Genomic DNA, 23,367 nt, shown 5'->3' on the forward strand with positions numbered 1-23,367 from the left:
CTCTTTCGCTACTACTGAAGCCTACTTCCCGAGCTATCAAAAGAAATACATAATTATTTGATTGTAAGACGAAATCCCTCTACCTACCAGACTTTGTTAGGCCTTCACTGCTAGATGTTTACCGCGTTATCATTAAATTTTATTCAGAACTGTAATTGATGGATCAATGTGTATCACCCACAAATCTGAGCAAAGATTTTTTTAAATATTTGTTTTTTAATCCGTTCCTCAGTGTTCAGAACAAGATATGTAAATATGGACACTATAAGAATCTAAGTGCATAGACAGTGCAAGACTCTTAAACAATTAGACGAGTGTAGGACTCTCCTGCTATTAATACAAGTTCATCTCTTTAGAACTATCTTCAGAAAGACGGTTTTACCCGGTTGGCAGACAAAGACCCTTAACCAACTGGACGTGTTTAGAACTCTGCTGCTAGAATGCAGAATGCAATATTTCCTGAGGAAATTTTGACTGAGAATCGTAATAGATATGATGTAATTTTATTGTTTGTTTAGTTAACCACTTTACAGTTCAGAGCCAAATCCACTCACAAAGAGAAATTATTGATGCAGTATTCGAACCACTATCTTTTGCAGAGCGAAAGTTTATTTTTAGAAAAGAATTCACTTAACTGACAGCGTCTGCACATTCTAAACAATAGCAACATTCAACTTTCAACAAGTCTTAAAATGTTGTAAAATTCTACCGCTTATCACACATCACACAAACGCTGATAAGAGGCAGCGTTCGTGGAATCGTGCGATCATAATCTTGAGGTCATCGAAACTTCTAGTTTAAGTTCTTCGCTCAGTTTTTAAGTTTTTATAGTGCAGGGTACGATTAACGTAAAACGTTCACCTATTATCGTAGCGATCAGTAATCAGCAGCCGGTAATCTTAACGATCGTTCGGTAAGGTTTCAACGATCGCCCAGATTGCAGTTGTGCTTCCAATGATATTTCTCTTAACATTATAACCTTCCCATTTGAGGCCCCGTGACCTATATAAGATTTTAGGGATTTATGACCCTTGAACCAGTTTTGCCGAATCGAGGTAAACCATAAAGCTGACCTTCCGTGTTTCCCAAGCCGTGTACAAAATTGACCACCCGCATCCAATGCCACATTCCCACCGTGCGCCAATACCGGTGGGTTTCCCATTTATGAGTATAAGCATTTTTTTTTCTTTCGTTGCTTTCGAAAGTAGCAGCGAAATGAGCCAGTCGCGAGCTGCCCCAAGCGCGAACTCGGCTAGGCACCGGATTTACCGAACGGACAGACAAGAAAGGCGATGCGAAAATTTGCATCACGATCGCCAACATCGCCGTTCCGCGATCACCAAAGGTGTGTGTATGCCTGTATATTTCTTATCGCCATTTTTTCGTCTCCCATTTCGTCTTCTCTTCAGCCAATGGTGGTGGCAAAATCGCATTAATCGCGGGCGTGAAGGTTACCCGAACATTTCTTTGACGCCATCAAGCAGTTTTTTTCTACGCGCTATTTTCATTCAACTTTTAAGTCATATTTGCATTTCTCTTTATGTGTGCGCTCGATGATGTACAGGCGTTATTTTGCTTACCGCGAAGCTTTAGCGAACCTGTGATCATGGTGTTGATTAGTTCCTTCCAGCGGTTGATCACATGTTTTGTTGTACACTTTCACGCACAAGGACACCCTCAAAATGAACGGAATAACCCGCATTGTGTTGCAAATTTTACTAAAAAACTTATGAATTTTAAAGTAAAAACCAAACCAGCCGGAATGTAGTTGATCCGGTTCGGGGATATGTGCTAAAGTGGGTCAACCGTTCGATGGGTAGACTAATATTGATTGCCCGTCGTAAAAATAAATGCCCAACGCTTCCCGAAACTGTCGCTCATCGATGGCGGTGTACATTAATTTTCTGTTCCCTTTTTTACGCGCGATCAAAAGTGCAAAATAGCACCTTTATAATTTTTTTATTCATAGATTATTAAAACTGTTCCACATTATAAAACTACGTTCGAGCTACACTACAGCGTAAAATTATGAATCTTATCCTTCTTCTCTTTTGTAAAACGTTTAAAAACTATTAAAGTATGTTTGGCACATTTGGTGATCATACGTATTCTGAGCTGCTTCTTTTTACAAATGTTTCAAAAAAATCCATTTGCTACACCTAGGAACTACGATGCAAGACATATCACATCCAACACTCTCACTTTCTGATTCTTCCGTTACTCATCAGTTAGCACTAAGCTTAGCACGGACATGAGCGTAAATCCTAATGCGACAGCAATGAACTGTATCGGTCCGATACCTCTCGCGTGCCGAAAACGCTTCGCCCGTTCCCGGGGTAGAACTTCACTTACGGTCACGTACAGAAGTGTACCACCGGCCAGCCCCTGCAGAATAGGCATGATCAGGTTGGTAAGCGTTTCGTTCAGCCCATCTAACCCCATGCCAACACCGATACCGGCCACCGAGCCGAGGGAAAACGTCAACACCTGCAGCACGTGGGAGCAGCGTTGTCGCGCATTGTAAGTGCACAGTTCCACGCCAAGGGCGAAACCCACCACGAACTTGTGCGCACTGACCGCACCGAGCAGCAGCAGCACTTTGGGGCCTGAGTTTTGTACCCCGATTGCTAACCCTTCGAGCAGCGAGTGCATACAGAGGGCTAGCAATAGCCCAAACACACCGGTAAGCTGCATTTCGGCCGCATTCGTGGATTGTCTCTGCACTGGTTGACCGCTGATGGATGATCGGCGCGATAGATTACCGACAAAACCAACCGCACTATCCAACGATCGGTGGGTAAGCATGTTTTCCGGATCATTTCTGCAATAAATTAATTGATAAATTACACTTTATTACTGCCGCGGAATGCTTCGCTTTCCACCGTCAACTTACTCTTGCTGTCCAAGGAGAGATTTGGTTTCTTCGTTTGCACCGTACCGGCGCTCTCTGCGGCTGGAAGTGCTTGCCGCATCGGAATCTTCACCCACACTACAGGCCCGTTGCCCCTGTTCGGATGCTCCCTCCCCTTCACCGTGATCATGTGCACCGATTCCACAGAACACCATCAGCTCATCAATGGCGTACATGAAGAAAAACCCGCCACAGAACACAATCTCGGCAAACTCCCCCAGCGCACCACGTATTTCCGGCAGCATATGAACGATGGCCGTAGCCAGCAGAACGCCCGCCCCAAAACACAACAGAAACGACAGTGTGCCCGGGTAACGTTCGCGGTTTCGCTGGGAAATGTAGATCGGCAACAAACCGCACAAAAAGCTACCAAATCCAAGGACTACGATCGCCAGCAGTTTTGCCTCATTTTGGGTTATTTTGTCCACCGGAACAGACGCATTCCTGCCGACCGCCAAAAGACTTTCTGCGGATTCCATATTGGGAGCGTTCTCGGATTGATGCGGGACCTTTTGAAACCTCCACCTTCGCACACCGACGTACGTTGTCTGATCAGCAAGCGACACGGATGTGTTTAGGCCCTGATGATTCTTATCTTCTCTCGCAGCACATTTCGGTTTGCAAATACGTTAAGACGCTGCGTTTCTGCTGCTGAAACGTAGAAAAGAGATAGTTTAGTACGGCAAATAGTTAGTTATCTTCAATCTCCCGGTCGCCGGTCGTGCCCTGAGTGCAGCGGGAAAGGAGGTCAATGTTTGTGAACATTACATAAAGTAATAAAATATTTCCTGCGGACAACACGCGGACACAGAGAGACGAGAGATGAACGCACACTTCAACCAGCATGATAAGATACATGGAATAATTATGCGAGTTTCGGTGATTATTTCATTAACATGATTATGTGATGGATAAAACGATTGGCGTTCTTCGCATAATCGAACCGTGTCGTATTTACTGCTGCACGTCAAATTCAAATTTGTGTGTCCTTCTTTCCCGAATAACAAGCTTCTACGAACGTTGTCCATTCGCACACGTTTTGCAGCGGAGCAAACAATTCAAAAAACACAGCATGCGGGTCACTGTTTACACAACTGTTTAACACCCGTGAGCCGAACAACAACACTGATTCACTGTTGAACTACTTTCGGTTAAATTAGCGACCCACGACCACGGTCCGGAACGCTTTTTATCAGCCAAGTGCGTTTCTGCACGATTAGTTTTTTTTGTGGTGTAATTTGCAATATGCCTCAAGTAAATTACTCATTCACAAACGATCACGACGATGTAATCGTTTACAGCTTCCAATGAGTCACCCTGTGCTAATGTAAAACGTCAAACTCACACGCACACTACTGCAGGCCAATCATATGGGCTTTGTTTATTATGCCCTTGTTGGGTAAAAATTCACTCATTTTCAGCTTGTTTCAGTTTTAACGAACTTTCATTTGGTAAAAATTGTAACGCAACACTTCAAAAAAGTTTAAATAGAAACTTCTAAAAGATTCTAATTGGCAAATATAAGTAACTCCAAAATTGTAATAATTATTAGGTCTTATGGACACTTTGCTGCTTCTATACTCGTATCGTTTTACGCTAAATTTAAATACCTACACTTCCGCTCAGGAACACCTTTTGCACGGTCCGGTAGCTGCGACAGGTATGTCCAGGTTTTACTTGATTGTTAGCTAAGAAGCGCTCCATACGATGCCCAACGAGAACATCCGCGAAAACAGCACGTTCAGACGCGAGACAAACAACAACAAAGCTACACACAGTAGCAGCAGTAGTGTGTAGCTCTACCGACACGCCTGCACTAACACCATCACAATCACCGTCTGGACGCTCCTAAAGCTCGGTTCAGACACACGATTATGTGTCTTACAAGCGGAATGTAATGGCTTGCTTGGTTTAGATAACTTTTCAACTTCCTGCCAGTACGGTAACAACAGAAAGGAGCATGCACGTTTTTTCGCTATTCAAACCCCTTTTTGATTAAAAATAACGAACCTGCTTTTCATAAAACGGGGTACATTTGCAGTCATGTTTGATTGATTTATGTTTGCCTGTTAGTAAAATATCCTTTCCCCCTTTGTCTTTCGCATGTTTGCCCACCTCTGACTGATGGAACCCATCCATAAAGCTAAAATACTATCGGTACCATTCACAACGTAACTACCGCGGCGCTACTACAATTGCCAATTATAAACCCGTCAGCACGCTGTACAGAATTAAACTCTATTTTGGGCTACAGTTAACATTTCCCCCTGTTTTTACTGTTTTTGTTGCAAAACGGCGCAAAATTGGCACCTAACTGGGCCCGCCTGTCTGCGATAACTGGCCAGTCAGCCTGAAATGGTCTGGCATTGTGTTTGAATGTTGTATTATTTCGATGTTACTATAACAACTTTTCTTTGCGAGTATCAACTAACTAACGCTAACGTAATTGTTACGCTAGGGGAGGGAGTTTGGAGGATGGTTGGCACCCAGAAAGCAGTTTTCCTATGTCATGGTCGTGTCTATGTTAAAACCTCCGGTATACGTCCTGGTAAGTTAACCTAACCTGCAAATATCGACTCATCAATCTGGTTGGATAAAAAAAATGTAATAACTCGTTTAAATCAGGCGCAAAGACTTTTCTGCAAAGGCGCTCCTCCACTCGAGGAAATAAATTTCTTTTTCTGTGTCCTCTGTTGCTATCTTTATCTAATTAAGCACTTTAATTGATCCATCGTTTCGATATCGTACGCGTGCATCATCAAGCGTCGCAAATTGTACATCAAAACAATCCACCGACCGAACGGGAACACAACAATCTGAGTTAATGGGTCCGTTTAGCGGGTTCAACCCTTCTTGGCACATGGTGGTAATGGTGTAACATGCAACACGTTACATTCGTGCCAGGGAGAAAAAAAAACGAAAAACAACCGTGGCAGGATTCCATTACCAATGGGAACAACCGGTATCATAGTTTACCTTAACCACGACGGAACCACACAACAATTCTTCATTCGCAGCTTTATCGCATCGTGCAATCGCCATTTCACCGGGACCTTTGACCTATGTCCTTTGTTAATTCTCGATAATAGAATGATGAACGATGGTTGCTATTACATGCTTTCGTTTCGATTCGAATGCAAAGAATGAAGGCACGAGTTCCCCGAAGCAGGTCAGTAAAACTCAAATATATGACCAAATTAGTGGTGGAGGCAATGTCGTGACTAACGATGATTCATAAACTTTCACCTGATTATTTAAAAGAAAATTATTTAAACTTCAATGTCTATTAAATGGTACATGCGCCAACATTTTACACACAAAAACACGTAAAACTTGTCTTGTAGTAATCTGTATACTAAGACCCTCACCGGAGTCCACCAGACCATCCCAGTGCATACAGTCACAGCGTCATCCATACGAGGCCAACTCGAGGATAGAAGGATATTTTTAGCCATCACGACATCTTCGTGTGTTGAACTTTTTGATAGCCTAACTTTTCAAAACTGTTCGGTACGTGCGACCGACCCCAAAAAATGGCCAATTTATTATCAGTTGCTTTTCTGTGGGCTTCCAGAGACCAAAGGAAACCCCCGAAACATGTTTTACTATACGATTCGATTTGTTGCAAAGTAGTGCTGTGGGTTGAACTCGGTTGATCCATCGGTAGCCATTTGGCTACCACACTTCCTAAAGGTGGTCCCGAATTTGAAGACCTTAATGTCGTAATCAAAAACGAATGATTCGTTTGTGACTGTGAGACAGTAAGGGTTTTTTTTTATATTATTAACAACCATTCCAGCTGAGCCAGTTCGAAGGCAGCAGGCGTTGCTTGCCGGAACTGGAACGATGCCTGGTATGTACTCGACAACATAACGTAAGCCCGTTCTACACCCGGTTCGTGAAATCAATGGTTTGGTTTTACTTGATGCAAAAAAAAAGAAAAGGCAGCAGACAGTGCCCAAAAGTTCTGAAGTTATCCCTCTTCCCGCACCGTGATATGGAGAGAACTTTACGCGAGAAACTTTTCCCGCGCAATCGTGTACACGGTGGTATCCTTTCGTGAAAGAGTCGCCGAAACGTTGTTCAACAAGGGTACGCTGAATGCGCGGAAGCACAAGGGTGTTGTTTTCGCTAACTCTAACCCTACTACCGGTACTATATGTGGAGCGAGCCACCGACTGACAGGACTGGCGGGCCCCTAACGACTAGTAGGCGAAGGTTGCAAACCACGGGGAAGGGATGTTCGTCCTTTCGGTGACGAGCCCACTTACGGTGGCTTCGCTCATCGGTGCCTACTATTTTTAGTATCCTACCGAGCGACGGTACGGCTCAGTCACCTCCGAACGACGATCCTGTACGGACATGGATCGCGCACCAAACCGCGCTTAATCGTTTCAGCTGCTACTACACCAACACACTATCACCGCTACCTGTCACGCGAAAGGATTCGGCAAAGTGCACCATGTGTAGAAACACGAAACACCCACACAAACACACCGGCCTACTGTGTTCATTAGTTTAACCTACTTCGATTGCATTTGAACGTGGTGCGCGGAATTTCGAAGGCGTGCAAAAGGTGTACACAAATGTTCGGCAAACGGCAGCACGGTAGCAGTGTTAGATATTTCTGGTTGGGCCGAATGTTCTTTTGGTAAAAAAGGCTAGCATAGCCACGGTTTTGGAACAACAAACCTGCCAGCGGAAGGAAGGTGGTGCTGCTTTTGGGGGCGAAACAACAAAAAAAACACACCGAAACAGCGCGCGAAAGCGATTCGCCTTTCGTCGAGGTAGTATTTTTTCTAGGCCAGCTTAGATGTCACACCAGGCTGGGTGTTGTGTGGCCCCGCACATTTAACCGTGTTTTTCCGTGTGTTTTCCCAGGTGTGAACAGTGTGGGCATCGCTGGGGCGCAAAAGCGCACCCACTAAATTCCGGTAAGGGAAGGTAATATACCTCTTGGAGCAATGATCAACCGCAACTACGGCACCAAACCGAAACCGATCGCGCAGCGGAAAGGTACGAGCAATGAGGAAAGCGACGAATCGAACGAGGACACGTCGTCCGGTACGGCGGAAACCGGTACCAGCTCGGATACGGAATCGGAGATGGACACGACCGAGACGTCCTTCTCGTCCAAGAGCGCTACCGAGTGCGGTGCGGGTGTTAGCAACGGCAGTGCACCGTGCAAGCAACTCCAGAACCAGCAAGGATTGCTGCGTATGAACAATCGCAACTATGCGGTGTACTGTGGTGGCGATGCGGATACGAAAAACTCGAAACATTTCTGCCATCACCACCATCATCATCACCATCATCACCACCATGGTGATGAGGAGAGCAAGAAGGATGTGAGGTGAGTATGAGTATGAATGAACCGTTTACCGTGAATGCCTGCTTAGATACGTGTATCCCGTGTACCGTAGGGACTATTATCCTCTGTAGTGTTTGCTGCTGATAGTGTGTACAACAGTAAACCGCTTTTCTAACGACTTTGCTTGTAATGCACAAACCAACTGCTGTGCGCTGATTGAAGAACCCCCTGGTTTGGCGTGTAAAAGGGAAGGGAGTGTTACGAAAAAGAAAAACCGGAACAGGCCCGCTTTCTTAAAAGGAGGCCACCGTGCTAATCCCACGTGCAGGCCGTGGGTAAACTCCGGAAGAAGTTCCGGGCGACGTAAAGTTTGCTCCAGTTTTTTTTTTTTTTTTGCGAAAACCTATTCGAGAATGAGTGAGCTTGAATATCTGCGAGTCGATTGCAGAAGCGCTGCGAGAAGGTGCACATAGTCGTTAGTTGGTACCCAACCCACCCCCGACGCGGAACTCAATGGCCAATGTTTAGACATCGTTCCTTTCCGTTTTTTTTTACATCTCGCGTACCTTCAGGTCTCATCATTTGGGTTGGCATCGTCTAGCCGGTTTGCCCCATTTGCGGGGGAGGCTCTCGCGTCTAAGAGTCTCCAGTCTCTACCAGCCCACTTGGCCAGAGAGTGGCCATAAAAATGGCGTTGCATTGCCGACTGTGAGCCAAAATCAGACGCTGGCAAAGAAAGCTAAGCTAACAAACTAGATTGCATAAATCGATAGACGATTGGTGTGTGCTGGCTCTGTCGGCATATCCGCAACTACTACTGCCACTGTTCCCCACAACTAGGCGCCTATGGCAACTCAAACCCCGTCGAACTTCCCCGTTGTGAACGGTTGCGAACGGGTTGGTTTGTTGATTATTTGTTGCTTCGGAACAGCCGCAGTCACCAGCACACCCGCTTCTCCAACGGAAGACAGCCACGGTGAGAATGAAAAATCGCAACTGTTTCCTTACGGGTACGCGAAGTTCACCGAAGTTCCAAAAAATAAATAAACCTACAGACCCCAAAAGCCTACTACTACTGGGGCGGTACTGCTATTAATATCGAAGCGTGGTTTATTTTTGGAGCCACGTTGGCAGAGCATCCCGGAGTTGCTTGCTTTGATTACCTTTAAAATAAGGATTCTCGCGCCGCACCGTGGGTTCGTGAGGGTGAATCATTATGTTCGGAGCATCGTCGGTACGAAAGTTTTATTTTTTTTTTGGGTTTCTCCCGTTCCCGTTTTGCGTTCTTGGCATTGTGTGGCAATTTGCAGCACTCTAATTCGGTTGTTTGGCCCGACAACAAATTAGTTGTCCTCCTGTCCTGTTTGAAAAGCTTGGCCAAGGGGGGAAGGCTTGGCTTTTCTATGGAAAGTGGTAACTATTTTTAGAACTTGCCATTCATAGCTTCTCCCGGCTGGGGGCCCAAATGCTGCATTGCGGCATCTACCTTGGAAACGATTAAATCAGTAAAATGATCTATAATAATTGATCTGCTATCATTTCTTAAGGTACTGCGGGAGGAGAGGGCGTTGTAGTAGCTACAGTAGTTTATGCACCTTTCCTTTTTCAAAATACATAATTGCACATGTCCGCACATGTTTAATTGGGTTATGCATGGGTATATGCACCACGAATGTTACTATTTATGGCACCACACAACAGGGCTGCATCTCTTGTTCGGCAACACTCGTGTATAAATAGTTTCTCCTATTTATAGTAATATTACTCCGCTCAACAACTCACCGTTGGATTGTACTGTAAAGTGACGTTTTGAGACGTATCACAATTACCGCCTAATAACCCGCAAATCCCGCAAAAAACGTTCCAAAAACCTACTGATTGCATACTTGCAGGTGTTAGGTATAATAACCGCATGCCAATAGTATTGCCGATTCGTCAATCACGCCCACCAATGGACGGCCCTTTTTAACGTTCGCTCACGTACCTCAAGTTATTGCTTTAACTAAGTAAAACACTTACCTTCCTATTGTACGTGTCCCTGTCCGTGTGTGTTTGTATACATCTGTGTGTTTTTCCCTTCTTTTTCTCTTTCCGTTAATTTGCTGTCTTTTCGCAGCTGTTGTAGAAGTGCTCTCGACCAAAATACGCGCCTTGTACATAGACTCAAGAAATCGAAGAAAACGTAAGCGTCCTTATACTATTTGCCACCTATTCGAAACTCATCCTGTGTTCATATGCAGCTTCCCTACATTCCGACACCTACTCTCATCCACAATTACAACTTGACGTTGGGGAGATGATCGTGTCGCAACAAAACCCACCAAAAAATACAACACTTTTCATACACTGAGCTCTCTCACACTAATAGACAAACACTCACAGGAGATGGCACCGTGACCGACCGTCCCGAAACGAATGTACTAGCGTTGGTCCTTAGTACACTGGCTCAGTGCAGTATCTCATCTCTTATATACGATCCATTCCGTCATGTACACTTGATCATGTGGCTTGTGCGATCATGCATAATGATACCCGCATGAAGCTTAACACTACTTTCTGCTTATCCTTTGGCCAACAGACTACCGATCAGTATTTGCATACTTAACTGCCGCTACGACATCATCACGCGCGTTTGCAAGCGACTTGGCTATCGGTTGGTCAATGAGTCCGATCTCTGGAACGTGTGCTGGACGGATTCGTTCGTCGGTGTTGATTTCTGTCGCGATATGCGCCGCTTCCAGAAGGTGAACCATTTCCCGGGCATGTTCGAGATCTGCCGCAAGGATCTGTTGGCCCGCAACCTGAACCGTATGCTGAAGCTGTTTCCATTGGATTATCAAATTTTCCCCAAAACGTGGTGCTTTCCGGCTGAGTAAGTGACATCGTGGGAAGTGGGAAGAGTGTGTGCGGTCAATTGCAGGGTGTGCTGGTGTTCTGTTTCTTTCAGCTTGGGTGACGCGATAGCGTACAGCCGTACGCACCGCAGCAAAACGTTCATCCTGAAGCCGGACCAGGGTTCGCAGGGGAAAGGTATCTTCTTGACGAAAAACCTCAAGGAAATTAATCCGAAAGATCGTATGATCTGCCAGGTGTACATTACCAAACCGCTGCTGATCGATGGCTACAAGTTCGATTTGCGCGTGTACACATTGATCACCTCGACCGACCCTTTGCGTATCTTTGTGTACAACGAGGGTTTGGCTAGGTAAGTGTTCGACCACCATGCGGAATGGGGGTGCCCTCTTTCTCACATCCTTTCGTTTTCTCGCCGTAGGTTTGCCACCAACAAGTACAAGGAACCGTGCGTTACGAACGCTTCCAACACCTTCATGCATCTGACGAACTATTCCGTGAACAAGTACAGCAGAACATTCTCGAACGATGATGAGGCCGGTTCGAAACGGCGCTTCTCCACGCTGAATCGTATACTGACGGCCGAGGGTTACGATATTGCCGAGCTGTGGAGCAACATCGACGATGTGATAGTGAAAACGGTGATGAGTGCCTGGCCCATGCTAAAGCACACGTACACGGCCAGCTTTCCGACGCACGATATCATTCAGGCTTGCTTCGAAGTGCTCGGGTTCGACATTCTGATCGACCACAAGCTTAAACCGTACGTGCTGGAGGTGAACCATTCGCCCTCGTTTCACACCGACGAAGCGATCGACAAGGAGATCAAGGAAGCGCTCATCGCGGACACGTTCGTAATGTTGAATCTCAACGGTGAGGTAAAGAAGCGTGTGCTGGAGGAGGACAAACGACGGATACAGAACCGACTGTTGCAACGGCTGCGCGATTATTCGAAGCAAACGGGTGGTGGCAAGGAGCAGCAACACAATCAGCAGCAGCAGCAACAGCAACAGCAGCAGGGACGCGATGGGAACGATCAGGATGACGATCCGTACGGGGAGGATGGTATGGGCCCGTGGGCCGAACAGATCAACTGGGAGGAAACGCATCTCGGTGGCTATCGACGCATACTTCCAGCGCCCGGCGATCCCAACCGGTACCTGCAGTTCTTCATCGCCCAAAGCCAAGCATCGGTGTACAACGAGACGGCGGCTAGTAAGCGACGGGAAGAGTGCGCCAAACAGCAACGGATCGAGCTGGAGGAACGTTTCCGACTGAACCAAGCTATCCTGCACAAGCACAATCCAAAGCTCCAGAAGGGTGGTGGGATGGGAGGGGGAGAAGATGGTACGGGTGCCAACGGGACAGGTGGGGCTGGATCGTTGGCGGCCAAGAAGAAGATACGCAAGCGCAAGGTGTCGAAGGTGACGAAGAAGCATGACGAGTTTACGCCGGACCAGATCGCGGACTATGAGGAACGGGAACGTATGGCGTTACTTGGGCAGCGTGACTTCCTAATACGTACGTGTGGACTAGTGCAGAATGTAAGTATTGTAGTATATACTGTACTCCTTGCACCCGTTGAGAAGAGTCATTCTTATCTCTGAAATGCTATTGAAGTACTCAGTTTAGGGTTCATTCAGCTTCTGAATCCAGTTCAACGGTAGAAATTTAAAGTCGCCAACTTTTTTTTTTGTATTTTTGCAGATATACATAAACTTTCACCGGAACAAGCTACTTACCGATTCTGACCGTCGCAAGTACAAGGAAACGTACGCCAAGCTGATCACCAACGATCATCTGCAGCAGTCCGAGGCATCGCCACTGTCCAACCATACGTTCTCCACCATCCACAGTACCAGCACCGTGGCCGGTTCCACATCAACCGGCGGTTATGGTTACGGTTCAAACGCCAACACTACAACCTGTCTGCCCAGTCTCCAGAATGGCACCGGCATTGGTCCACATTCGGCGGCCCAACAGCAACATCCATCCCAGCAACAGCAACAGCAACATTCCACGAATCAGCTACAGAAGCTGCAAATCAAAAGTCTGGTCGCCATCAACGACGTTACCTCGTGGATGCAGTGCACGGAGGTACCGGTGCAGAGCCGTCCACCGTTGCCGTATCTGCTCGCAACCCAACCGACCAACTACCGCAGCACCAAATCGACCATGGCCCGGCAGGTGACGAACGTGGTCAAACGACATAGCATGGAATCGCGCCAATACTACACCTCCGACAAGCTCATCTAGTATTGACTCCTGCACGGCATAACGGGGCCGTGCGGTAGCATCACCAGCAACACTGCCGATCCAACCCACATACTCATCGGACTGCAAATGGGTGGGGTATTTGCCATTGCATTCCAGGCTCAGGTGCGATTTCGATGGTGAAACGTGCAAAATTTTATATAATACAAAAATTCATAAGGACACACCACCGTACAAAGAAAGTGGGTTTCATTTCTTTCGTATGTTTACGCGAGTGTTGTTTCTCTTTTAGCCGCTCAAAGTTTTTTTTTTCTCCCGAAAGGACCGCCACACCGCGTTCAACCATGGGAAGATGGTGGGCAAACAGAAGGTGCAGAACCATTTTGCTAAGAAACCGTTTGATTAAAAATTTAATGTTTATTAATAATAAAGGAATAACAAATAATAATCATTAGCATCTATATGTACACGGTAAATTGAACAATCTTTTGTTTCACTTTTCGGTTTGTTCTGTGTTATGCAATGTGTGTTTGCGTTTGTATGTGAGTTCTGCTTCATCTCTACTTTCAATCTTTCTCTCTGCTCTTTTGCTTTATTTAGTCTTTTTACTGTTTTGCACTGTGTCTCAAAAAAAGTAGCAATTAAATAGAATTGTTTCCGAAAAAAACCTCTCAAGGATCGACTCATCCACTGTTTCCATTTCCTTCTTCGCATATCTTAACGGTGAGCCCTATAAGGAAACGATAAATGTTCTTACAGGGTGCGTCATGGTGATGGGATTATCCAATTTCTATAGTCACAAATGATCATGGGCGTCCTCACCCATTGATGGGGAATGTCGCGACTTGAATTACCCGTAGCATAGATGGATTACGGTCACGACAGGGAAATGCGGTCCATTTGATTATTCTTTACTAAATTTTACGACTGACATTTGTCAACTAATAAGTTTCCCCTAGACTTTGCTATTGCGACTGGCTTGGCAACTAAGAACAACGAGCAACATAAGAAGCACCAGGTTGTAGCACCGAACAGTTGCGCATCTAGCCCTGCATCGCAACTGTTATCCGGACATTCGACAAGTTTATCTGGCCGCAAAAGAAACAAAATGACTTTACCTTAATCACCTGCTGACTATTCAGGTGTTCAGATTACATAGAAAACAATGTTCACCATTTTATGCGGAAGTACAGTGCTGAATCTGACTTTATCAACGGGAATGAGCATCGACGGAAAATTTCAATCCTAGTAATGCTTAACGTCCATTTTCTCTCGCACTCTACTATCACATGCATTTGCCTTCCTTTTCCGCATAATCAAAGCCTACTAATACTCCGGTAGCTACCGATCATGCTGCCCATTTCCGTTGATGTCAGTTCGTAAGTTAGAAGTACTGCGGTGATCTTCTGTATTGGGTGTGTGTTTTTTTTCCTTTTCTTATTTAAGTCTGCCATCGGAGTTTAGATTTGGAACGCAATTCCCAAGAGTGAGAGAAAGAAATGGTAAGATTGCTACTACTTTTTGCTACTGAACTCCATTTAAAAGTACAAACTGATCCGTAACGCAAAGTAACGTCGTGTTGGTGTGTGAGTGTATTTGTTGTGTGTCAAACATAACCAGCACAAATGTACTCGAGGTTCAATTTACATACCCTTAGCTACGCTCCTGTTCCTTTCCTATCGTTCTCCTTGCACACGACACTGTCTTATCGTACAACGAGAGTTCCAATACACATCCTTGTCGCATTGAGACGAAAGAAGTATTTAATGTTCGCATCCATTCGTATTTTCTTAACCCGGTCACTTTCATCCACCACGTGTCCTAACACACACCCATTCATTCCATTCGATCATCCTCTTTGCTGCTCCTTTGCTGCTTGTGTGTGTATGTGTTTTGCTAGAGCGCAGAGTGTGTTTGCATTTAAATAATTTAAATATTTTTTACTTAAACTTATCTGTTAAAACGTGTTTTGCCTTTAATTTTAGTTCGTTTTCTCACACTCAGCCGAGTTCTGTGGCGCACCTCATCTCCTCCACTGTGGACCTTCCTAACCTACCATTCTATGTGTGTGTGTGTTTTGGGGTGGGGGGTTCCTGTTTATCAGTGGTATCCCCACCGGTGAGCGTTAGCTACCAAATGCAACACTACAGACGATGCATTAACTCTTTCCCCGCACCAGTGTTGTTGCCCACACACCCTCAGACCACATTCCCGGGTGGGAGCGCTCTTTAACTATCTTATCTCTGTGTTTTTTTGTGTTTGTGTGTATTTTTCTCTCTTTCTTGCTACTACTTTGTCTCTTTATCTTATCTCATTCCCTACAGCTGCTACAATTAAATTATATGTATTTATGTATAATCATTATATAATATTTGCAATATATTTGAGAAGGCCATTTTTGATTTCATTTATTACTTCTTTTACACACAAGCACGCATTCCTTTTTATCCTCTCTTTCTCTTTCTTTACTACGTAAATCTCTTGGCTAGCGGTTTTTGTTTGTTTGTTTCAACTAAAGCCGGGGGGAGGGTTTCCCCACCCGATGTATATACCTAGTCCAATTTTTTTCTTCTGTACACATCCCAAGGTAACACGACACTATCCAAAATACACGCCAAATGGGGAGCAACGGGTGGGCTCTATCGTTGTGGCTCGATTCGTGTTTGTGTCTGTACTAATCGCCTCATTCATCCCTTCTGTCTGTTCTGTGTTGTTTTTTTGTTTGTTTGTTGTCTGTACAATTGTCAATCTCACTCAAAAGCTATAACGCGACCTAACGGTTACAACATCAATTGGGAGGATGTGTGGGTGTGTGTGTGCCCAGGTGCATCCTTTAAGCCATCTATAGGAGGGTATGGCCGTGCGTTTAGCGCTAATGGAGGGTATCAGTCCAGAAGAACAGAAATCTCATACCTCAATGCCGCACCAAATGACTCAGTCAAACGATTAACGAACGAAACCAAAAACAAAACCAACGATCATTCGCTCGTTACCTATCCATTCAATTTAACACCTCGTCGTGAACATGATCGATTATCATCATGATCGTCGTCAACTAAATAAAAACGAAAAACCTCTTCTAAAATTATCTACAAGAAATCTCACATAAACTTATGAACCGGCAATTGAAACACAGACTATGCTGGTGCGCTCCTATATCAGAGGGAGATTGTGTTCCTCTTTCCCTAGTCAACTATAACGCCGTTTAGGTCCAGTCTTTAAAGATCAGCACACACTCGCGATGGCCGCGATACGCACACATCCTCATTCCAATTCAATCCACCCTCCCCGGATCTCCATCGCATATTCCACTCACATTTACACTTACATTCCTCTCTACCACTAGTGGAATAATTGGAGAGCGACAAAGGGGAGGGAAGTGGTTGTATGATGAAGTAGTAGTTGACGTGGCTCAGGCCCTCTGCTGATTGGTGCAGCGTCCGGTCGAGCTACGGGCTCGCTTCTACTACGGTTTGAACTTAACCAGCGGTATGTTTTTGGAGTTGAGACACTTGTCGCAGCACCATTCGGCGTACACTTCCGCGTGTATTAGGTTGAAGGCCGCCTCCGTCAGTCCACTGCACGTCCTGCAAACAACCAAGCCAACAGATATTAGTCGATACATACTTAACCAAAAGGGAAAGATGCTTAACAGCAGTTCAACTTACCGATGAAACCAAAAATTACAGCCCGATTCACAAAGGATACCCTGGTCATTGTCGTGCACTTCTTTATGGCATCCTCCACAGGGATAGATTGGCGGGGCGTTCGGGTTCTGTGGGTTGAATACCTTCGACTGGTCGGGCGGGTACAGCTTCCCGGACGTCACTGGCATGGGCTTCGGTCCGAACATACCCATATGGTGGTGATGGTTCGGCCCGTTAGGACCATTTCCCGGAGGCCCTAGTCCACCCATCGGCCCACCCATCGGTCCACCACCCATGGGTCCACCGCCCATCGGACCACCGGGTCCACCGGCACCCATCATGTGCGGGGATTGCATAGGACTGCCGCCAACCATTCCACCACCGCCCATTCCTCCTCCTCCACCCATATGGCCACCCATCGGTCCTCCCATCGGCGGTCCACCCATCATGCCACCCGGGCCCATACCGCCCGGCCCACTGCCACCACCCATTCCGCCACCGTGCATTGGGGGCCTATGTCCGCCACCCGGTGGCATGTTGGCGTGCGGTGGCATTATACCGCCTCCACCTCCTCCTCCTCCTCCACCCGCTCCACCCATATGATGGTGCATGTTGTTCGCACCCATGCCCGAACCCATATGGGGATTGCCGCCCGCCTGTTGATGATTGCCCGCGTGATGATGATGATGGTGCGGGTGATGATTCATACCACCCATGGAGTTCGCCGGACCACCGGGGCCGCCGGGGCCCATCATTCCTCCGCCACCACCACCCATGGGTCCACCCATACTGTTGCCCATCGGTGGTACACCACCCGGGCCAACCATTTGGTTCATCTGCTGCTGCCCAGGACCAGGACCGGGGCCTCCACTGCCCGGTCCGCCTGGATTATGTTGAGCATGAGGTGACTGTTGGGGTAGTGGCAGTTGCTGATGCTGGCCGTGTGGCGGTGGATGAGGCTGTAGCGGTTGTGACTGTTGTGATGACTGACTGCCCGGTGGACCACCCTGAGACGAGGGTCCCTGGTTGCCACCGGGTTGATTACTAGGGCCTTGACTACTGTTCTGCTGCGGGCCACCACCCTGTGGACCTACGCCCTGCTGCTGCTGATTCGCACCCATGGGTCCGAGTTGATGAGGTAATTGATTTAAGTTCCCTGATTGCTGATTTGTCATTGCACCATTCGGTAAGTTCATCCTACTATTACTACTGTTCATGCCGACCGCATTGACACCACCCGGTCCACCACTCATCACCACGTTCGGCGATGTCTGACCACCGACCGTTACGTTCGCAGCGGACACCGGTTGTGGCGTTTGACTGTGGCCGGCCGAGTTCGGACCGAGTGGCACATGGTTCGGTGGTCCGTTTCCGAGCGGGCTGTTCATTGGTGGACCCATCGGACCATTGTTCATGTGGCCACCGCTTGTGTTCATCGGACTGCCTAACATACCACCCCCACTGCCACCACCGGCCGCATGCGGCGACCCCATACCGGGCACAGAGTTCATTGGACTGCCAATGTTGCCGGCACTCAGTGGACTTCCTACGGATTTGCTGTTCATCTGCTGCTGCTGTTGCTGTTGCTGCTGCTGGCTCATCGGCGACATACCACCCATCGGACCCATCGGCGACATGCTCTGGTTCATGGCGCCACCCATCGGACTAAGGCCACCCATCTGCGCTCCTGGGCCCATGTTTGGCCCCATGGGGCTCATACCACCGCGCTGCATCCCGTGCGGCATTCCGCCCATCTGCCCCATGCCGGAGTTCATGTGCATGCCGGGATGATGGTGACCCATCGGGCTGCCCATACCCATCGGGCTCATGCCCCTCATCGGTGGTCCCTGTGGGCCACCCTGCCCGGGTCCACCCATACCGGGCGGACCGTGCGGTGGTCCTCCCGGACCCATGCCCGGATGTGGAGAACCATGACCAGGTCCGTGTGGTCCCATACCATGCGGTCCCATACCGTGCGGACCCATACCACCACCGTGCGGTCCACCCGGGCCACCCATCGGTCCACCGTGTGGAGGCCCATGGGGATGGCCTCCCATCGGTCCCGGTCCCATATGGTGTGCACCACCATGCATCGGTCCCATATGATTCATCGGACCCATCGGGCCACCGTGTCCCATCGCACCACCACCCAGATGACTCATCATGCCCGGTCCCGGGCCATGGCCACCGCCATGGGGATGACCCATATGGCCCATGTGCGAGGCAGGTGTTGGCGGGGGCGTATCATCGAACGGATTCGAGGCCACTATCGTGTCACCGTAACCGGTCGGTGGCGGTGGTAGCAGGTCCTGGGGCGAAGGTGTCGGCGTTGGTTGCGACGTGACCGCGTTCGAGTTCACCACGTTGGACGTTTTCCTTCGCTTTTTCGGATTGCTCGGTGCGGATATTGGCAGCTGGGGCGATTCCGAAGGTGATTTGAAATCTGGTGGACATAGTCCGGGTCCTGGTAGCCGATACGACGCCATACCCAGATTGTGTGTCATACTACTACTAGTACTACTACTAAACAGCTAAACAGGTCCCACGTGCGGCGCTGCCTCCTTTCCGTGTGGCGCCTTTTGGTGAAAAGGATGTATCCCTCACGGCTTCTTTTCACGGTTGCTATATGTGCGTGTGTCTATGTCTTCTCGCTTTGTCAACACACTTTTGCTCGCGGATTAGCTGACTTTAAGCACCACAAACGCACCGTAACAGGAGACTATTTATCACACGCTGCTCCATCGCTCTAACACATACCCGCACACGTCTTTTCGATCGATATTTTAACAACGGTACACACTTAATCGTTCGATATACACATTACACTTAGCAAAAACCGGGCATATTGTGCGGTGCTTTCCATCGCTTCCCTCTTACACTTGGAGGTTTCTTCAGTGCCTGATACCCAGGTGGTTGACTAATCAACGCGACGACACAAATCACTCTGGTCTAATGCTAATAATACGTTACACACGTTACGTTATTATCTAAAATATTGCTCATAGTTTGCTTCCGATGTTTTGCGCACGAACTTCACATCTTCCTTTTAACCGTATTGCTGACTGTTCATTCCCGTTCCCGGATGATACCGGTCAATGTGACTGTATGCCGAGAAGAAGCAGTATCCATCGAGAATGTAGCTTGGTTCCTTTGACCAACGTCCAATCATGTTCTCTGCGTAATGTGTCGCTGTAATTCGCGTTCGTCGCTTGGGCTATCAGTCCAGGTCAATACCATGTGCTGCATCGATCATTTCATATATTCTGTAGCTATCTCCGGCCACTGTACGGTGGCACTCGGGCGAAAACCTGAAACATAACAAAAAATCAATTAGAATTTTGAGAAAAAAAAGAATCACAACTAATCAAACCCGTTGTCATGGACACAATCCCAGTTTACTTAAACCTTGCAGTTACTCGTCCAAACACGCTCCATACGTAACCTAACTCATGATGAAGCAAGCAAAGGTGCCTACTATGCAACATTCTTTACCAAGATGCAAAGATGACAGATTATTGCAGGAAACTGGGCATGGTATTTACCATGCGGCTGAAATAATCGTTTTGTGACTCAGACACACACCCGGAGCAGCTTGCCTATCAGGCAAACGTTATCGAGGCAAATAAATATACCGATTCAGCCGTTATACACATTATTACAATCAACATTCCACCGAGCTGCTGCTGTGTAGTTGGCGAAATATAATTCAAACAAATCAAAGAGAAATCGCCTGTACCGCATTATTGCCGGTGGGGCGCCCTGCTGTTGCGTGTACTATTATAGAAGGCTGCTAATAATCAGACGTTTGAAAACAAACTTACGGTCACATGCACTGATGCAACTATTTAATTTCCTCCCGGGAGAAAGGTATTGTTTCGCAGTTTTGACCAACAAAATACACACGCGGGCAAGGAACGGCTCAACACAAATCAACAACACAACACAACACATACAGGCGCGCGCTTCACCAAAAAAACTCTTCTGTCAAATGAAGACGTGTGACATTCGATCGGACGCGCGTGTGTGTGGCTGTGTGAATGTGGCCCGTGAGGAAATCCCGTCCGATGAAACACTTCCTGATATCACACACGCAAAATGGTACGCGCTATCCTTGAACAACTCTTTTTTGTGATTGTTTTGCTGTGTTCTATTCAGGGTCATAAATACCGCCGAGATTGGGCGCTGGTATTTTGAAACAAACTCCAATGTCCACACACCGATACCAATTGCAATAATTCAATTGGTTTTGGATCGTCCCATCACGAACACAACACACCACACTATCATCATCCCCGTAACTGCCATCCACGGATCGTTTCCATCTCACCCTCATTAAGGCCCTTTACGTTGATAAAATTGGCTGCGAATTCCACGCAGTGGCGTTATGGGGATGAATTTATGATAAAAATTCACACACAAAATCAAGCAAGGTGCTTGTTGGCTAGATGATTCTTTTCGGAAATGTCAAAAGCTAACCTAACATTTCGTTTCGCTGCTGCTGTCTCTCTGTACCTCCAAAAACAGAACGCGTAGATAGAGCGCCACTCGTCTTCTCTCCGTCACGCATAAAGCCGTTCGTCCTGCCTGCTCACACGAACACACGACCCGTCTCGTTGCGGTGAAAGCGAGACAACTGCTTTCCACGCTGTGACGCTACTATCTCACTCACTGCTACGGTTAGGTAGTGAAGAAAAACGGAACACCACGACGACAACGACGACGACGGTGTGAAGGAAATTATTATTGGCCATTTGTTACTGCTGGCCGCCGCCGCAGCACACTTTCGGTATTTTCTTTACCCTTTGTCCCTTTACACCAGCAGCAGCTGCCTCTTTTTACAATCAACCCCAAACAAAAAAAAGCGATTTAGCCCCCGTGTTATTTTTCGTTACTCTCTCTCTCTCTCACACTCTTACACACTTACAGCTGCATCCTTCGATTATTCGGCCGACGGCCGCGAAAGATTGCCGGATTTTCCGGGATCTTTTTTTACGTCTTATGATTTTGGACTCGAAGTGTTGCGGGCGAGAACAAATGATGCGCTTTGACAAATCCTACACACTGCTTCTTCGCTTCACACACGCACACATTCATATATACGCACGGTGGTCACTTCTTCGGCGCGGTGACCATATAACACACCGGAGAAAAAAGGTCCAGTTTTTCTTTTCTGGTTACGGATTTCCATTGTTTTTTTTTGCTAAACAATCTCAACTGTGCGTTGCTAACACACCACAATAAACTCACAATGTATTCTATCGCGGCTATAGAATGGGACGCGATTTATCGCTCGATTTCCTTCCATCAAAACAATTACCGATGACGGCGAGGGTTCGTGGACGACGCCGGCGAAGAAGGGTGGCTGGGGCAGAATGTTGACGGAACGCGTTTCCTTATCCCATGTGTATGTGTGTATGTGCCGTACACAGTTGGTGTGTCCACTCACAGGCACTCTGTTGCGTTCGTTTTTGGACAGGAGAAGCCGTTTTACGAGGCCGCCAAAAAAGGATCACTCGCGCTCGCAGTACTGACAACAACGAAGCTCAATTGTCGGCTCAATAATTGCCCAGATGCATCACTATTTTCGTTTGTTTCTTTTATATTTTCCTGATTCTATTTTCGATTGCTTTTTATCGAATAATCATCACTTTCTGCTTTATTGCAACGAAGCACATACGACGTCGCGAGAGTCGTCGTTTACGTTATGTTTTCTTCTTCGCGCTTCCTCTCTATATGGCTGCCGTGCTGCACCACTACACCTAAGCGAGTAGCCCGTGTTCACGCACACACCGAATTAGCCGACTCCGAATGAATGGAAACTCGTCGTGCACAAGAAGATGCCATGCACTACCGCACGCACGCACGAAACAAATTGGAACTCTTCTGTCCAACGCTTATCAGTGCGCACACCACGCAACCCACATTTCCCCGTACTTACACACGGTTATTTACACAAACCGGCGCAGGACAGTTCATTTTTTTCTTCCTTACGGTACGCACTTTACGAGAGAAATCGTGATTTGCTGCACGACGGACTCTTTTGCTTTCGCTTTTTTGGACCTTCCTGCTTGCACGGACACACACCGCCACCACCACCAACACTACCAGAGCCTACCTTTTCTTGGACACTTCTCTCGCACACAATCACTGCTGCTTCTTCCTTTCCTGCAAACAGGCGCGATCTCGCTCACGCATCTGCACACCGCCCACCGTACGCCGTTCCCGTTCTCGTTCTCGTTCGTTGTTCGGCTCAACTTTGGCTAACACCTTTGCCGCGACACCACACTATTCCCAAAACATTATGCGCGCAAATGGAGTTCAACTTCAAACCGCTTATTGTGCAGTCGATTTGCACTTTTGAGATGATTCAGGATGCGAATATTTTGATTCCTCAGGAAAAATTCTCTCCTGCTCGAACAACACGAGTACGT

At 47.2% G+C, this 23,367-nt stretch overlaps 3 protein-coding genes across 8 annotated transcripts; 1 reads left to right on the forward strand and 2 right to left on the reverse strand.

Annotated features, from left to right (window-relative positions):
* Positions 1-1,960: 1,960 nt before the first annotated feature.
* On the reverse strand, positions 1,961-10,937 carry LOC128299189 (zinc transporter ZIP3). 3 transcript variants are annotated; one of them, XM_053035076.1, is made up of 3 exons: positions 10,824-10,937; positions 2,894-3,559; positions 1,961-2,821 (listed from the first exon to the last, which is right to left on the reverse strand). In XM_053035076.1, exons 2-3 carry the CDS (start codon positions 3,388-3,390, stop codon positions 2,218-2,220), a joined length of 1,101 nt encoding a protein of 366 aa, XP_052891036.1. In that variant the 5' UTR covers positions 3,391-3,559; positions 10,824-10,937; the 3' UTR covers positions 1,961-2,217. The 3 variants fall into 3 exon arrangements, with proteins under 3 accessions (XP_052891036.1, XP_052891035.1, XP_052891034.1); XM_053035075.1 differs by lacking the exon at positions 10,824-10,937 and adding an exon at positions 4,526-4,611 and having other exon boundaries at positions 2,894-3,562; XM_053035074.1 differs by lacking the exon at positions 10,824-10,937 and adding an exon at positions 4,526-4,598.
* Positions 7,799-13,850, forward strand: LOC128299187 (tubulin polyglutamylase TTLL13-like). Of its 2 annotated transcripts, XM_053035068.1 has the most exons (6): positions 7,799-8,264; positions 10,339-10,404; positions 10,801-11,094; positions 11,170-11,427; positions 11,497-12,619; positions 12,783-13,850. In XM_053035068.1, exons 1-6 carry the CDS (start codon positions 7,876-7,878, stop codon positions 13,329-13,331), a joined length of 2,679 nt encoding a protein of 892 aa, XP_052891028.1. In that variant the 5' UTR covers positions 7,799-7,875; the 3' UTR covers positions 13,332-13,850. The 2 variants fall into 2 exon arrangements, with proteins under 2 accessions (XP_052891028.1, XP_052891030.1); XM_053035070.1 differs by lacking the exon at positions 10,339-10,404.
* LOC128299188 (protein pygopus) lies at positions 13,734-23,367 on the reverse strand. Of its 3 annotated transcripts, none has more exons than XM_053035071.1 (3): positions 23,052-23,367; positions 16,958-20,244; positions 13,734-16,876 (listed from the first exon to the last, which is right to left on the reverse strand). In XM_053035071.1, exons 2-3 carry the CDS (start codon positions 19,438-19,440, stop codon positions 16,756-16,758), a joined length of 2,604 nt encoding a protein of 867 aa, XP_052891031.1. In that variant the 5' UTR covers positions 19,441-20,244; positions 23,052-23,367; the 3' UTR covers positions 13,734-16,755. The 3 variants fall into 3 exon arrangements, with proteins under 3 accessions (XP_052891031.1, XP_052891033.1, XP_052891032.1); XM_053035073.1 differs by lacking the exon at positions 23,052-23,367 and adding an exon at positions 22,875-22,992; XM_053035072.1 differs by lacking the exon at positions 23,052-23,367 and adding an exon at positions 21,861-22,349.

The sequence above is a fragment of the Anopheles moucheti genome, chromosome 2 (assembly GCF_943734755.1).
Source record: "Anopheles moucheti chromosome 2, idAnoMoucSN_F20_07, whole genome shotgun sequence".
Classification (NCBI taxonomy): Eukaryota; Metazoa; Arthropoda; class Insecta; order Diptera; family Culicidae; genus Anopheles; species Anopheles moucheti.

Excerpts from the sequence above, each read along its gene's own strand:
- LOC128299188 (XM_053035071.1), bottom strand. The coding sequence starts at position 19,440 with ATGACACACAATCTGGGTATGGCGTCGTATCGGCTACCAGGACCCGGA. Across the intron at positions 16,877-16,957 it reads TGTAATTTTTGGTTTCATCG|GACGTGCAGTGGACTGACGG; the intron begins GTAAGTTGAACT and ends GGTTGTTTGCAG.
- LOC128299189 (XM_053035076.1), bottom strand. The coding sequence starts at position 3,390 with ATGGAATCCGCAGAAAGTCTTTTGGCGGTCGGCAGGAATGCGTCTGTT. Across the intron at positions 2,822-2,893 it reads TCTCTCCTTGGACAGCAAGA|AAATGATCCGGAAAACATGC; the intron begins GTAAGTTGACGG and ends AATTTATTGCAG.
- LOC128299187 (XM_053035068.1), top strand. The coding sequence starts at position 7,876 with ATGATCAACCGCAACTACGGCACCAAACCGAAACCGATCGCGCAGCGG. Across the intron at positions 11,428-11,496 it reads TACAACGAGGGTTTGGCTAG|GTTTGCCACCAACAAGTACA; the intron begins GTAAGTGTTCGA and ends TTCTCGCCGTAG. Across the intron at positions 12,620-12,782 it reads CGTGTGGACTAGTGCAGAAT|ATATACATAAACTTTCACCG; the intron begins GTAAGTATTGTA and ends GTATTTTTGCAG.